Here is a 16,752-nt window from a genome sequence, read left to right as displayed (position 1 = left end):
GTGGCATGGCGACTTTGCGAGAATTCTTCTTAATCTAGCCGCTTCCATGGTTTCCTCAATTCCCTTGCAGTAACTTTGCCAGGATTTACGTTTCGCAGTTCTAACTGCTTTTTTGTATATTTTCAGATCAGCCTTATAGGCTTCCCAGTCCTCTGTTGCTCTTGTGGCTTTGGCCTTATTGAACATTGTCCTATTGGATTCACATAACGAGGATAATTGTTTCGACCACCGAGGTTGTTTGGTTTTTCCCTTATATCGAAGAACCGGACATCCGGCTGAAAAATAACTATTCATGGCTTTAATAACCTGATTAACCAACCCATCCAGCTCCACCTGTGTGGCGGTGTCTCGGGGAGGTATCTTTGGCAGTAAAGTCCTTAATTTATTGTTGTAAACCCCCCAGTAGATATTTCTAGCATTTCTGCACTCTCTTATTTGGGGGCTCTTAAGATCTATTTCGAATTCAATATATACATAGATGGTCAGAATAAGATTTTTCATTCAGTACTCTCCATCTCTTGATTTTATGTGCAAACATGCCTGAAGTCAGGGTTAAACCCAAAACTTCCTCTCTACTCTTTGTTATAAAGGTCAGGGTTAAATCCAAAACTTCTTCTCTACTCTTTGTTATAAAGGTCGGCTCTGAGCCTAAATTCAAGACACTAAGTTTGTTTCCTAGAGTGAAGTCTAGTAACGACTCACCTCTAGCATTCATGTCCGTACTCGCCCACATCAAATTGTGGGCATTAGCGTCGCAGGAGACAACCAGTGGCTTATTCTTGTAGGCGGCTTCCTCGACCAATGTCCGAAACTCATATGGTGGCACGTCCTTGGCATGGGCCATGTAGGCAGAGGCTACCCAAAAGCTGGTTTTGACCAGCTCAATGCTTGCCGCTATCAGATTACCGTCACTAAGCTGTGGAAGCAGGAAGATGTTTAAGTCGTTTCTTGCTAATATGCAAGCTCGAGTCTTAACTGCATTTTGTGCGGCAATAAGTTAAAGCCCTTCATCCCAAGCCCGCAGATTTTATTGCCGTGTATCCACGGTTCCTGGGTGAGGGCAACGTCGAGTCCACCGGCAGCCAGGCGGACCTCAAGGTTCGCAGACGCGAGTTTAGAGTGGTGCAGGTTGATCTGGATCAGCTTCCTCAGAATCTAACCGTTTTACCACCACCATCGTGACATCCACCCACGTCCGCCTCTTCGATCTCCTCACCCTCGGTGTCATTGGCGAGAAGGTCTTCTTCATAAAATATTGGCCCCGAACCGCATAGCCTCTCCGAGTGGGATGAGCCTTGGCTGCTGGGCAACCCTTCTTCACCACCAAGGTCCAAGCTCGGCTCGTGGCTGCAGTAGAATTCGAATTGCATCAACAAACCCGAATCTCACCCCCCAATCCTTTTGCGCCAGTGGGGCTAGCGATTCGGCGTTGAGGATCAGCAACACCTGCCTTCTAGTCTCTACCGGCTCCTCTACTTTCCCTACCCTCCAATTGTGAGGTGCCAGGTCCTCATTATATATATATTATATATATAGGATCTAAAGATCCACTCACTTCTTTCAGGCTCGGCGGGTTTAGCCGGAATCCAAACTCGCAGCCCTCAGTCTGCTAGGAATATCTTCCTTGCTGACGGCCTCGAGCTTGGCTCCCGGCCAACCTGTAGAGCTGGGCTGACTTATGGTCCTCGCAGGCGATGAGTTTAGCTCTACCCTGATACCAACCGGAATCATGGCAGAGAGGAGGAGGTCCAGGATCTTCCTCTAGGACTTGGAGGTAGATTTCGGCGATCGCTTCCTCCACCAACCTCCACTTCTCTTTGGGGATAGTTCCTTCCTCCTCCCCTCTTTCGATGATGGCCAATACCTCACCGCCTCCATTGACTACGTCCCTGCAGGTGGGGTATTTATGGCAGCCTGATTTCGGTCTTTTGGCGACCCTTTACCCTGCCTGTTCTGTTCAGCAGACCGCTGCCTTTTAGGAGCAGTGCCGGTTTTTCTAAGCTGGCTACAACTCCCCTCGCCCACTCCAGTGGCCTAACCTGCTCCTCCGTAAGCTGCTCTTTCGGCAGGTCCCCGAACCTGTTCACGACCCTCGTGACCGCGTTTTTATTATAATATGCCTGCTTCGAGGGGCGGACATGTTTAACCGACCCTCCAGGCCTGTGTTTACAGCTTTCCCTGAGCTGCCTGGAATGCCAGCAGCATCCTGCCGGGTTATTCTTGAAGCAGGTGCCGCACCCCGCCCTTGGGTTAAGGTGACGCTGCAGCTCCAGACGTGAATCGGTTGGAGACCGGTTTGCCCAAGCCTCCACTCCCCCTCTGCCTCCTATGGTACTCGTACCAGGACCAGCCCTACAGCTTAAGCCCCCTCTAGTTCCTGTCACTCACGGTCTGATCAATGCCCTGGTCGAGGCTGTAGCATTAATCGGAGCCACCCCTGTCGGTTTTTTTGGACGGCCGTCCTCCTTGTTAGATTTTGTGTGTTTTTAAAATTCGAACTCATAATTTTGGTCCCACGAGTGTCGGACAAAGAAGGTCCGCCCGCACAGAGGTCCGTGTGGGCAGGTAAGGCTTGATAGAACCAGAGATCGCCAGGTATCCGGAGCACTCCGTTCGAGACTGGGCTATTTGTTAATCTGGGTCCCCAGCCAGGCTGAACATCAGCACGGGTCGTCTAACACTTTGCTCCAACCCAGAGCTTTTTTAAAGAGGTTTGCTCCTCCATAACCTCCATAGGCCACGATCAAAAACTATTTCCATATAACTAAGCTATTGAAGAGCTTAAGCACATAGCAATGATTTCTGAAATTAGCTGGACACCATTCTGACATCGTACAGAACCTAAATTGTAGTGGCCATTACCAGTCGGCACCCTCGTGGAGGGTTCAGCCGCAGGATTTTCGCCGACCCGGCTTACTGCTACATATTTCGGCTGAAAGGGAGAGGAACTTAGGCCAATCCGCTTTATCTGTTAAAAATTTTGCTCTAAGCTTAATCTGGTATTGGTTCGGTAGGTTGAGGGTGGTAATTAGAGGAAAATGATCGCTGTTATTGAGTTCGCTAAGTGTGTGGGATGACAGTTTGGGTCCTAGGGAGGCCGAAACGAGGGTAATGTCAGGATGGGTGAAGGTGCAATGAAAGGAAAAGTGAGTGGGTGAACCATCGTTAAGGACGATGGAGTTGTTGGATAGGATGATATCTTCAATAATTTCGCCTATACGTTTTGATGCTTGAGAGCCCCAAACTAGGCTCCAGACATTGAAATCAACTAGAAAGATGTAGGGAGGCGGAAATAGGAGCAGGCTATTTTGCAGTTCCCTACTATTAAAAGTTTAATGGGGCGGGATATAGTAGGTTATAATAGACAATTTAAAGCCAATGTCTGTTTCAACTGCTAAAGCCGAGATGTTGGATGGAATGTGAATAGCTTTATGTGTGAGAGATTTTTTCACAAAGTGGACAATTCCTTGTTTGCATGAAGAATTTTGGGGGAGGTTGTTGGAATAGCTATTGTACTTGTTTGGGGGAAAAGCTGTTATCGGCTGAATAATCGGATTGGGGTATTTTACGTAAAATAGAAAAATTGTATGAAAAAGAGTTGACATTTTTGAAGTCATCGACTGAGTTCATTGGTGATGTAGTTTGATTTTGAGAGGTTAAAGCTGTTTCTAGTGTGACTGTTATTTTCTGTATTAAGGTTTCAATTGTGGATTCCGTTGAAATTTTGTTCAGTGTTGTTCGTACTGTTTGTAGTTATGGAGAGATGATGATAACAGGTTTGTATTACTTTGTTGTTAGCTACTTGAAATGTAATTTTCGGCTATAGCGAGAGGTGGTCAAGAAGTTTTTATGTCGCTTTGTTGTGGGTTATTTGGAATATTGTTAGAGGATGAAGAAAGAAGTGGTGAAGTTTTCGTGCTCTTTTGCTGTGCAATATTCAAAATGTTGTTTGCTGCTGCAGTAGGGAGTGGTGAAGAAATGCGTGTGTCATTTTGTTGTGAAATTGGAGTGTCTTTAGTTACAGTGGAAAAAGAGGTAGAGTACCCGTTGAGTTGAGGTAGAATTTACAATTTGTGTATTCTAATTGCTTCTCTCATTGAGCATTTGTTGTCGGTTCGGGAATAGCCTACTGGAAGCGGAGTGGTTACCAGCGCAGTTTGCGCAGAAGATTCGAGTGCATGGTATTGGAAGATGGGAAGGAAGGGCGCGCGCATCACATTGTGAAGGTCAATATTAACTTTACAGATTCCAATCAAATGTTTGGTTGCCAGAATTTTTTTTGCAATATTGGTGTTTTTTACCATTAATAAAAATTTCCATCTTTTAAGTCCGTGATTTTTTTGAGTTCTGAGCTAATATTCTGCAAGGCTTTATGCATAGCAAAACACGAAAATTTATCCAGGGGCTTATTTGTATCAACGGTATTTCGGGGTGGCTTTTTTTTGAGTTTTGAATGGAGAACAATATTTCTTCCTCTTTCGTTGGGGATTAGGGGATAAAAATGAATACCTGTGATTAGCTAGTGATGGTCCCTCTAGGGACATTTCATTTTACACGCAAAAAAAAAAAAACAAAACCAAATCAGCAGAAGCAACGTCACACGAAATAGTAGGTAAATGTGAACTAGTAAAGTAAAGAATAATCGCACAGACGAAAAAGGAAAAAGAAAAGAAAAAAGAACACTACTACGCTGTGGAATCGACCATATGGTTCGGAGGGCAGTCGGTGACTGTGGAGGAAAAAAACGTTTCAAAACATTTTCTTTAAGATTTTTGCAGAAGGCTCTGTTGCAAATTAAAGGTTTAGAATTTTTTGTGAGCTTATCGATTTTTCTGTGCCTCTTTTGGACTCAGTAAATTTGCCTTTAATTTAATAACAACGGAAAGAAGTAAATCAAGCACTTTATTTACCTTGCTTCATATATCCAACTATGAGTTTTCACAAAAAGTGGATTTAGCAATTTTTCACTTTAAGCTAGCGATATGTTAATGAGATGATAATTGGTCTTTCTTTGTAGGACTTTCTTTTAATTGGCAAATAAACTGTCAAAAAATTTTAGCTATTCACTGTAATAATTAGATTAAAAAATAAAAGAGCGCTGATAAAATTGTCATACAAGTACTTTCTTCCGATACCTGCTCAGTACTCAATTCAAAAGTATCGATACCAAAATTACTTGGTGTTGAACGAAAAGTATCGACTATGTACTTGTATTTACTAGTATCGTTTTGTCCCTACATGTTTGGCATAACCGATGGTCAAATTTGAAAAAAATAAGAAATAAATAAAATAAGATAAACTCTCTAATACACCACGCTTTTATAAATGGACTAATATTTCTCAGTCCCATAGAATTTTTTTTGATAACTCATGATTTTGAAATTTTAGCAAAAGTCATTATAAACAACTTATGAGATCGAAAACGTGGTATATTAAAAAGTTTTTTATTTTATTTTATTTACTATTTTGTACTTTTTAGTCTTGTCTGTATAAAATTTTGCAATAGATATTAAAATAATTGAACGATATTAATAGATCGGTGCTCACACATATTAATACGGCACTCCCAGCATCCAAAAACACGTTAAAACACCTCCAAAGGCTTTCAAACACCTCAAAACGGCCACTGGAGCTCAAATCAGCCAACTGAGACGAAAGTAATTAGTTTGGGGGTAGTCCCAACCTGATTCCCAACTTGTCCCTGGCTTGCCTCAGTTTATATTCAACTGGTTCCCAAGTTACTCCACCAAATTCGCCACTGAGCCAAACACCATGTGTTCGTCTCTGTCTAGCCATTCGAAATTTTTTGTTGGGCTATGCGTTACATCTTCGCCAATTTTACCTTTACCGACACCAAAGATGTATACACATCAATAATTCAACGAAATTCTGATACATAAACATTGTATTTTATCAGACTTTATTTATATTCCCTTTCAAGATTCGCACATGCATATCACAGCGCACGGCAGTGCGCGCGAGTGACGAAAGCAGCCACAGTAGCATGCTGAAATGACTCGCTTATATATACACGTGATTTGGAAGTTTTTATCCAGACGTCCAATTGACATGTTTGAGATATCGTTGGAAAGGTCTTGCAGAGTGTGTCCAGAAAATTTATTCAAGCTTCATAAACGATTAACCGCATTCTTAAAAATTAGCCTAAAGTGTTTCGAAACAAAAAACGTTTTTTGGCTTTTGCCGGTTTAAGGGGGCATGTGGGTACACCCAACATATTTAGTGTTATTCTATAAGCCAATACCTTTCAAACGATACCTTACATGTTACGCTCCGGCTACTAGTTGGAAAGATATAGAGATAAATGTGTTTTGGTTCGTGTCTCCACTACGAGATGCTTTGGTATGTATGTGGCGTCTGTACGTACCTTCATTAAATTTTTTTCAAACTTTCAGGAATTAAAGTACAAAAAAATCTAAGAAGGTTTCACTACAGGATGTTTTGCTTCGTATGCCTTTGTGGGCGTGACTGCTGCCTGAAATTCGAAAAAGGGCAATATTTAAACTACGACTGAGGCCGCGCTACTCAGTCCATGTCATTGATGTTGATATCAGTAGAAGAGCCTTCAGACAAGCTATCTAACGCTATTTTTTGTGTTTGTAAAATATAAATATGTAATAACGTTATCGCCTGACAACTAAAAATCTGGCTGCTGAAAATATACAATTCGGGAATTTTCTCAAACACTGGTCAGTCGATTTTATTCTAGGTTTCCACGAGTATAGCCCAAAACCTTAGGTTTCATCTGGTATATAGCTTATATCTGGGAAAACTCTTGTTGTGAAGATATTGCGATTCAAATTGAAAAAATGTCGCTCTAAAAAGGGTCCATTGGTTAAAAATTAACATATCCGTCTAATTTGGTTACTTTAAGATATAAAAATAACATACCCAGTTCCCCGAAAAAAATTGCCCATTCCCCGGTTGCCACTTAAACCGAAATTCCTTGCAAATCGGGGAATTTCCCGCGAGTTGACAAGTTGAAGGATGCAGCTGTGCTAATCGGTGACAGGTAATAAGATCCACGGAAATAAGGTCAATTGACTTTATTTCCCACCCTGGTGCGAAATAAAGTCAATTGACATTATTACCCTTTTAAAAACTAAATAAAGTCCATTGACATTATTTCTCTTTCAAACATTAAATTTGCTTAGCTTCGCGGCGGCCCGCGTTAGCGCGCTACACCCCGCGGGCCGCGGGGTCGCGCTCGCGCCCCGCGTACCCCGCGCGTCCGGCGCGCACACCACGTCACGCTAAGCCGCGGCCCCCCTTCCCCGTCTCCCGCCGTGCTGTAACACAGGTAGATTTATTTTTTGTATACGTTGAAATAAAATTTTTGTATATTTTAAACATCGAGGGCTTATATTCAATAATACCCTCTATCTGCACATCTTTCACAAAGATGAGATTCTGATATAAAAATCCACCTAAGCTTTAACTGTCATCAGTGATATTAATGTTACCTTATATAACGACAGGTAATAAGTCCCAGATGGATTCTAAAATCACAAATTAGTTTTTGTGCCAACTGCAGATAGGGGGTATTAATGAATTCAAGCCCTCGATATTTCACCTTTTTATATTCGTAAGTTATTGGAAGCAGGGATGCCAACTTGGCTTAAACCGTGCCATTTGTCCCTATTTTACTTCAAATAGCACTTAATTTTTCAATTTGGCATAAAGTGCCAAAATGGCACTTTTGTAAAAAAAATAACATTTCAATTCAGTTTTGTGAAATCCTTTGCTTGCACTTCTTTTTCTCAACTAAAATTTTCTAATTTATAAATGCCATTCATTTTGTTTATCCTATTTTATCATTGCACTTTTGTTTTGAAAATGTGGCTTTATTTTATTGATAAATGTGAATGATTAAAAGGAATAACACCTTTTTTTTGGCACTTTTATTTGCAGTAAAAAGGCATATAATTTGTGTTTCAAAAGTGTGTGAAAACCAATCAATTAACTTATATGATCTCGGTTCCGATATTAAATAATCAATAATTGTTTATACCCGCATTTTGGCACATTGGCTCGTTGAATATGCCATCTCATAAATAGTGTCGTCTTTCTACTTAGCTGCTTTTAAATGATGTCGTCACAAATTGCTGGCGGAGACATGAATACAGTGTAAGAAAAGTCTTTCTATAATTGTTTCCTTATAGAAAGGTTGGTTTCTTTTCCAACTTAGACATTCCGAATTCGTTCAAAATATGCTAATTTAAAACACAGAATTCTTTCAGTGCTCCTCCGGGGTTTTTGGACATGTTTCTTCAATTTAAAAAGATTTTCCTTACGTTTCAAAGGCAGTTAAAAAATGCGTACAATTTTCGTCACGAAATTGATATCATAAATTTTGTGTTTCTAGTTCAGCTTTCGTCACTCGAAAATTTTACCTCAAAGAGGTGTTTTATTTGATAGTACATACATACATACGAGCGTGTCGTCCATTTCCGCTGTAGCGTATGTAGTGTATACTTTGATTATAATCTACAATTATAGCAAAGGTGTCTGGAGATACAACATGGCAAGTTGATAAAAGCTTTGTAAAATAGGGGCTAATTAAAAATTAACCGATGAAAACTTCCAACTCGACACTATTAAGCTAGCATTTCAAGGTACTATTTTCCATATATATATGTACAACTTGGATGTTAGGGGGTGTTTGGGGTTATGTTGAGGGATGCCAGGAATTTCTTCCAAGGTAAATGATGAGCAATCGTTTCTTGGTACTAAACGCGAGAATATTTATTGAAGTATTTTAATGACAATTATGATGATGTTAAATGGAATAAATATTATGAGCGGGAGAAAAATGACATGCGTAGTGAAAATCGCGTGCGTTTTACCGATGATACCGTAACTGTTCCACTGCCCAGAGACGTGTTTTTTTGTTCATCGTACGTCGACAGCTATTTGAGTTCATTATTGGGAAGTGTTCAGAAAATCCTTAACATTTCCCGCCCACCTCGTCATATTTCGACGAAAAATCACGTTCGCCGCAAACCGTAGGTGTCTCGTCCGAAGAATTGGGCGCTTCTGTAGGAATAGGCAGCACAGATATCTTCGATATTGGCCGTTGTATCGCGGTAGTTGCCGTTTTTAAACTCACGACGCGAACAAGTCCATCAGAGCCCGGATGGGTATCTGTAATTCGAGCCCGTTTCCATTGAGCAGCGGGTACTTTTTCATCTCTAACAAGCACAAGTTCTCCAACCTTGACATTTGGTTGTTGTTTGTGCCATTTGGAGCGAACTTGCATATGATGTAAATACTCTGCAGACCATCGGCGCCAGAAGTCTTGATATATCTGGCTAAGTTGTTTCCAGCGGCACAAAAGGCCACTCTTTGTATCGAGAAGATTAGGTTCTGGGACGCTGGTAAGAGCGCGCCCAATAAGCATGTGCCCTGGTGTCAGCGCAGCGAAATCCGTAAGATCATCTGTGAGTGCAGCAAGTGGTCTAGAGTTTAGACACGATTCGACTCGCTTGAGCACTGTGTAAAATTCTTCAAAGGAGAGTGTTGTAGTGTTGATTGTGCGTTTTAGCAAGGCTTTCATGCTTTTAATGCCGGCTTCCCAAAGCCCGCCAAAGTTTGGAGCTCCTGGGGGTATGAAATGCCAGTTTATACCAGTCCGTGAGGCATAGCTAGTCGCGGCGTCTAACTGCTTCCGAAAATTTTCAAGTTCTTCTTAAATCAGCGCGTCAGCACCAACAAGTGCAGTACCTCTATTGCTATACATGTCTGAGCAGATGCCACGTGCAGCTACCAAACGTTCTAATGCATGAAGAAATGATTGAGTTGTCATATCGCTTACCAACTCAAGATGAATGCCTTTACTGGCCAAACAAACGAACAATGCCACGTAACCTTTATAGCTCTTGTGTCCCCGCCCCTTGGTTGCTCGTACGTTGAATGGTCTAGCGTAATCGACGCCGGTGTGCATTAACGGGAATGTTACAGTGAAACGTGCTGCCGGAAGATCGCCCATCATTTGGTTGTATGGGGTGCAGCTATGTCGATAACATTTGACACAGCTGCGTATTACGCGTTTCACTTCCGTACGCCCATCGATAACCCAGAACTGGCGTCTTACATAACCCAGTGTTGCTTGCGTACCGCCATGAAGACACCGATGATGAGCATGGTGCACAATTAAAGACGTGATAGGATGCCGTTTGGGCATGACAATAGGGCATCTTTCGTTAAACGGCATATCTGCTTTCTGCAATCGCCCGCGTAGACGCATAAGCTTTCAGAATCCAGTGTTAAATTCAGCTTTCTTAGCTTAGTTTTTTTTGAAAGTTCTTTTGTTGTTGTAGAGCTAACATTGCAAGCTTAAATTCAGCTTGTTGCGTCATCTTAATGAGTATCTTTAGCGCTTTGTACCGTTCTGTCCAGGTGCAAAACGATGCCAGAACACTCGATTTGTTTCGGCACTTATTTGAAAACCGTAAGCACCATTCAATTATAGCGATGAGTTTGTCGAGGCTCGAATATTTTGTAGTAAGTGTATACAACCAGTCTTGATTATTAAGTTGTACTGTACAAACAGTGACTTCTCTGGTTTCTGGGATATTTTCCGGAGAATTTATTTTATGTTGAGGCCAGTATTGTTCATTCAAGGAAAGCCATGCTGGCCCGTTCCACCATAGTGCGTTTGACAGTAAATTGTTGGCCGAAATACCTCTCGAAGCACAATCTGCCGGATTGTGTTTCGTTGAAATATAGCGCCAGGCTGCGTCGGAAGTGACGTTCTGAATGTGCGTGACACGGTTCGAAACAAACTGCTTCAATTTGCCTGGGGACGATCGGATCCGACAAAGCGCAGTTACGGAGTCTGTCCACAGTAGACATCGATCCAATTTGAACGATAATGCATCTTTGGTTTTTGTCAAGAGAACCGCGGCGAGACGAGCACCACACAATTCCAGTCGAGGAATTGGCAGTCGTTTTAAAGGTGCCACTTTCGTTTTCGCCATTAGCAAATTGACTGAAGTATAACTCTCAGTTGTTAATTTTATGTAGACTGCAGCAGCGTACGCTGCGCTCGAGGCATCAGAGAATACGTGTAGTTCCACGGTGCAGTTCCCGACTACTTTTAGCCAACGCGGGATATGCAAATTTTGAAGTTGTTGTAATTCATTTCGATAAACTGTCCATTGACGCTGAATACCTTGGGGCAGGGTCTCACCCCAATCTAACTTCCAGTCCCATAGCCGCTGCAAAAAGATTTTGCCTCTTACGGTTACAGGAGCCACGAGTCCCAACGGATCGAATACTCTAGCAACATCACTCGCTATTTGACGTTTGGTGAAGCACGTAATGCTGTAATCCAAATCAATGCTATATGTTAGCATATCAGTACGAGTAAGCCAAACTATTCCTAAAGGCTTGGTCCTGTCGCTCATGCCTAACTCCAATGAGTCCGATGGATCACGATCGCATGGCTCAATAGCGTTCAAGGCCTCAATAGCGTTGGAGTTGAACTTACGCAAACTAAAACCGCCGGCCTGCAGCAGCGATTTTAATTGATGCATATTGTTGATAACGTCATCGTGTGTGTCGCCTCCGGATAAGACGTGATCTATGTAAAATTCAGTTTCGAGTGATTTTGCCGCTTGAGAGAATTTCTCTCGTTCATCATTTGCGAGACGTCGTAAGACTTTAAGTGCCAAGTACGGTGCACAATTAGTCCCATACGTTACGGTCAGTAGCGTGTAGCTGGTGGGTGAATCCTCTGTAGGAGTACGCCAATAAATTCGTTGAAGTTCAGCATCTTCGCGGTCCACCAAAATCTGCCTGTATATTTTCTCGATGTCACCCGTAAATGCAAATTTGTATTGTCGCAACTTCAGCAAAATACTGGCCAAACCATTCTGCAACTTTGGCCCAGTGTACAGACAGTCGTTCAGCGATACCCCCGTGGAGTATTTCCGTGCGGGATTGAACGCCACACGTAGTTTTGTAGTAGTGCTGGAAGCTTTCCACACACCGTGGTGTGGTAAATAGCACATGTGACTAGCATTGTTGTCGTTCGTCACTTGCATGTACCCGGGTTCACGATACTCTTCCATAAACTTTTTATAAAATGTACTAAGTTCAGGTTCGCGAGCAAGCCGTCGAGGTGTATTTTCTAACAAGACTAGCGCATCTTGCTTGCTAGGTGCAAGCTGTTGAAGGTCAGCGCCCTTTCACACAGGGAGTTTCACGATGTGTCGGCCGAGACTGTTACGCCTTGTAGTTTGCTCGAACAGGTTTTCGCAGTATACTTCATCTTGCGTCACGCTCGTTGAGTTCCTCAAGCTCCCAGAAAAGACGTAATGTATGCTCCAAGTCGATGTGTGTGTTGTAGCACTGGGCTCTGTGAGTATCACACATACTCTTATAACCAGATAACCCACCAAAGATGATCCAGGCTAGTTGCGTATGCTGTTCCACCATTCCATTAGTAGCGCTTTGTTTTACTTCGCTGCGTATTATCATGGCGTAGTCTGCCGCACTCAGGATGATTTCAATAGCACCGGGTTGGTACCACTTGGGATCAGCTAACTTTAACTGACCCAATTCTGGGAATTCGGTATTCGGGATGTGCTTACTAGGTGTAATGTTCCCTACCCTTGGAAGTACCAAGCCGATACACTCCATCTCAAAATCATATTTTAGTGATCGAATAGTGACTTTGGCCAATGCCTTCGCACAAGCCATGCTCGTACCAGTTGCCCCGCTGATCGGGATCTTAACTACTGTACGTTGTAACTGCAACTGTCGTGCTGCAAACTCACTAACGAACGTAGCTTCGGCTCCGTTATCGATTAATACTCGCAAGATGTGTTTATGTCCATTCGGACCACGTGCTTCCACAAACGCGATGGCCAACAGCACTGTCGGCAAATAAGCTGGTGAATGGTTAGACATGTTTCCAATACATGTGTTGTTGGCTGTTATACGTCATGCGACATTCGTTGTACTCGAATCCGCTATATTACTTTGCGACACTCCTTGTTGTGCCACATTAGGTTCGGTCTTATTACAAAAAACACCATGCAATAATGTGTTGTGCTTTGCTTTGAAAACTGAGCAACGCCTCTCGGACGGACACACCCGTAACATATGTCCTTGCCTTAGACTATTAAAGCATATCTTATGACTCATGACCAGCTCTTTCTTTGCACTTGAAGCCTTAAATTGTTTGCAATGCTGAACGATATGCTTATCTGAACATATCGGACATGTTGCAGTTGAAGTGTGAAAACCTTTAACAGTTTTCAATTTAGCTGCCTTTTGAGGTTCATCATACGCTAACTTTATGACCTCCAATGATTGAATACGATTTGCAAGGATATTCTTAAACCTTTCATCGCTTGAGCTAAGAGACAGTTCCCATGCCTTACTTGTAGCAACATCCAATTTATTAGTGTGATACTGAACGGCCAAGATGTTCTAACGCCCGCAATGCTGCTGTTACTCCGTCACACAACACCCGCAATTGACTGGCAGTTTCAGCATCAACTTTCGGCAAATTCATAATTTGAGTTAAGTACGAGTTGATAATTATGCGCTTGTTCGGATACTTCTTAACAAGAATGTCCCATGCAACTTGAAAATTCGCATCTGTTGTCACAATATTGTCAAGAACATGTTCCGCATCACCAATCAGTGCGTTTTTGAGATACTGAAGTCTCTGTGTGTTACTCAAATTTGAATGGTTAGATACAACCGATTCAAAAATATCTTTGAATGCGTACCAATGTAAAAAATTACCATCAAAAGTTGGAATCTTAGTTCGTGGTAACGTAGTCATTTGCTGTATACAAACAGTCGTTGTATTTGTTGAATTTTCCGCGTTTGCAGTAATGTTGTGAGATTCTGTTCGCAATGCGTTAATGTCGTCAATTAATTCGCCCAGGTTTTCTGTAAACAAATATTCATTCACCGCAGTAACATCACCTTTATCAGCAGTCGCAGCGAACAACCTTAGTTCATCATAACATGTGTTGTATTCCATCCAATATGATTCCAGTAACGTTTTTCTTGCTGTCAAATAGCTTGCAGATCGACGGTCTTTTGCCACCTTTCACGTGTTGGTCATGAAGTTGGTTATGCGCAACGCAACTCCCTGAATTTTGGTCAGTTGAACCTGCATCTTAGTTAGAGGAAAATGTGCTATAAATTTATTCCTGTAAAATGTAAACACAAGCCGAAGTTGCCACTAGACCTCAAAATCAGCCTGTTTAACAGTTTTGGCTATATTTCTTTTGTTTACTTAATATTTAACATCTATATATATAAAAATGGTGTGAAAAATGTATAGTAATTCATCAATTGAGAACGGTTGGGCCGATTTGGCTAATTTTTTTTTCAGTTGTTCTTAGTTGCCAGGAGAAGGTTTTTAAGAAAGAAAATTTTGGGAAAACCCTCCGGTGGACCAGGGACCGATCTATTCGAAAAAATCGTATTTATGGTCCGATTTGCTTAAAATTTGGTACGTAGGTAGCATTTTGCCTAGGTTAGCATATAGAATCCTTTTTTCCGGGAAGTGGACCAGGGACCGATCTATTCGAAAAAATCGTAGTTATGGTCCGATTTGCTTAAAATTTGGTACCTAGGTAGCTTTTTGCCTAGATTATCACATAGATGCTTTTTTCCGCGAAGTGGACCAGGGACTGATCTATTCGAAAAAATCGTATTTATGGACCGATTTGCTTAAAATTTAGTACGTGGTTAGCATTTTGCCTAGATTAGAACATAGGACGCTTTTTTTCCGGGAAGTGGATCAGTGGTTTCACTTCTTCTTATCCGCCATGTTAGCTATCTGACAGAAAACGTGTTTCGTATTTTTTGTTGTACCAACTTTTTCAAAAAAAGTTCAGCTTTTGACGTTGGAAAAATAAAACAAAGGAAAGGCAAACATACAAGTAGAGAATTTGTCTAATATTTTTAAATCATTTTCTTCATAACTGCTGCTTCCGTGGATATTGCAACACACGGAATAGATGTAATAATGCAGCTATAGAAGGCAGCTCATACCACAGAATTTATCGGCCGCCTATTTAAATAGTAGGGCTCGCTTGAAATATGTACATGAAGATGTATGGAGGTGGGCACACTACACCAACTTAATCCCTCCGACCAATTAGTTGTGGAGCAATGGAAAGACTAGCAAGCCCAACTAAATCGGCGGCCGATAAAGTCCGTGGTGTGCGATGGATCTAGAACATTTTAAACAAGAAATATTGCAGTCATATTTTCGTTTTTAGGATTTTTATTCATGTGATTAGCAGTGGCAAGAATGTATGTATTAAATACGTATATCTATCTATATATATAAAAATTACTTCGAGATGGCTCTCGAATGGTAAAATAGAAAATTCTAAGTGGAAAACTCATAAAAATCCGGAAGAACGCAAAAAATTTGAATTTTTTTCGACGAAAGCTTGGAAAATTTCAGATAATTGTGAAATTCATTGGGAGCTTGAATCAATTGGGAACATTTTTCTCCTATGTTTCATAACTGATTCGAATGGGTGCTGCTCTTTTGGAATCGTGTTTAGAAGAAGGAGTGCATAAAGTTTTAATTTTTCCGATAGTTGGCGCAGGGGTCGAGTTATGCTTAAAAAAATGCAGTTGGTTCTTTGGTAGCCTTTTGCCTAGATAAGCATATAGGATTAATTTTTTCCGTTAAGTGGGTCAGAGACCGAACTATTCGAAACAGTCTTATTAATGGTCCGATTTGCTTGAAATTTAGCACGTAGGTAGCTTATTGGCTGGGTTAACATATATGATATGATTGATACTTATTACACAGGCCAACAAAAATGGAAAAAAAAATTATGCAGCAAATGTTAACGCTAATTTTGACAGATTTTTTTGTGCTGATTCCGAATCCGTAAGCAAAAAGTTACCATCAGCTCCATATTTTAAGAAAAACCGAGGTCAAATTGTCAAAAAATGGAGTTTTTTGCAATATTTGAGAAGCTCTAGCAAAGAAACAAGGGGTGGTAGAACCTTCCACTTAGGCTTTGATTAAAGCAAGTTCCCGCACCTTTGCTTGATGGTCACTTAGGGCTGGTTTCTCCAACTCAACTTAACTTATTTTAGCCACTTTTGGACTTGAGTCAAAAGTTAGCCTACGTTTTACACAGCTTATTCCTGACTGAGTCGAGAAAATTGGCTTAACTAAGTTGAGTTGGAGTAACCAGCCCTTATAGTCATTTGCTGAACAGGAATAACTGATTTCGGGAAGTTTGAGTTCCTACCGCAATTAAGCAAAAGTTGATAGAACCTTCCACCTAGGCTTAAATTAAAGCTAGAACTACAGACTACCATCCCTGAAAGTACTATTCCTGCACCTTGCCCTAATGGTCACCTATACTCATTTACTTTTTATCGTCAAAAATGATGTAAAAGTTGGTGTTAGCTGTTAAATAAATGACTATAGGTAGCCTTAGGGTCAAGGTGCAGGAATGGTACTTTCAAGGATTGAAGTCAGAAGCCCAAGCCTTAATTCATGCCTAATTGGAAGGTTCTATGACCTTTCGTTTCATTGCTAGAGCTAAAAAAAATTTTTTGTACACTTTCACCACATTTTTCTCAAAATCTGGAGCTGATGGAAACATTATACTTACGTATTCTTAATCAGCAAAAAAAAGCCTATTAAAACCAGCTTCAACATTTGCCGCATCAAAATCGGTGTTGCCCTGTGTTACCTACACTAATATATAAAGACAAGCTCCT

At 41.4% G+C, this 16,752-nt stretch overlaps 1 protein-coding gene across 1 annotated transcript; it reads right to left on the bottom strand.

Annotated features, from left to right (window-relative positions):
- Positions 1 to 13,429: 13,429 nt before the first annotated feature.
- Positions 13,430 to 14,023, bottom strand: LOC118754645. Its single transcript, XM_036489535.1, has one exon. The coding sequence runs from the start codon at positions 14,021 to 14,023 to the stop codon at positions 13,430 to 13,432; it is 594 nt and encodes a 197-aa protein (XP_036345428.1).
- Positions 14,024 to 16,752: the final 2,729 nt, after the last annotated feature.

Source organism: Rhagoletis pomonella, unplaced genomic scaffold (assembly GCF_013731165.1).
Source record: "Rhagoletis pomonella isolate Grant_MI unplaced genomic scaffold, Rhpom_1.0 Rhpom_scaffold_04300, whole genome shotgun sequence".
Lineage (NCBI taxonomy): Eukaryota > Metazoa > Arthropoda > Insecta > Diptera > Tephritidae > Rhagoletis > Rhagoletis pomonella.
Note: the sequence above shows the minus strand (reverse complement) of the source record. Positions and strands in the feature narration are given on the sequence as shown.

What these genes read in the sequence shown, in the direction of transcription:
- LOC118754645 (XM_036489535.1), bottom strand. Translation starts at nt 14,023, where the DNA reads ATGGAATACAACACATGTTATGATGAACTAAGGTTGTTCGCTGCGACT.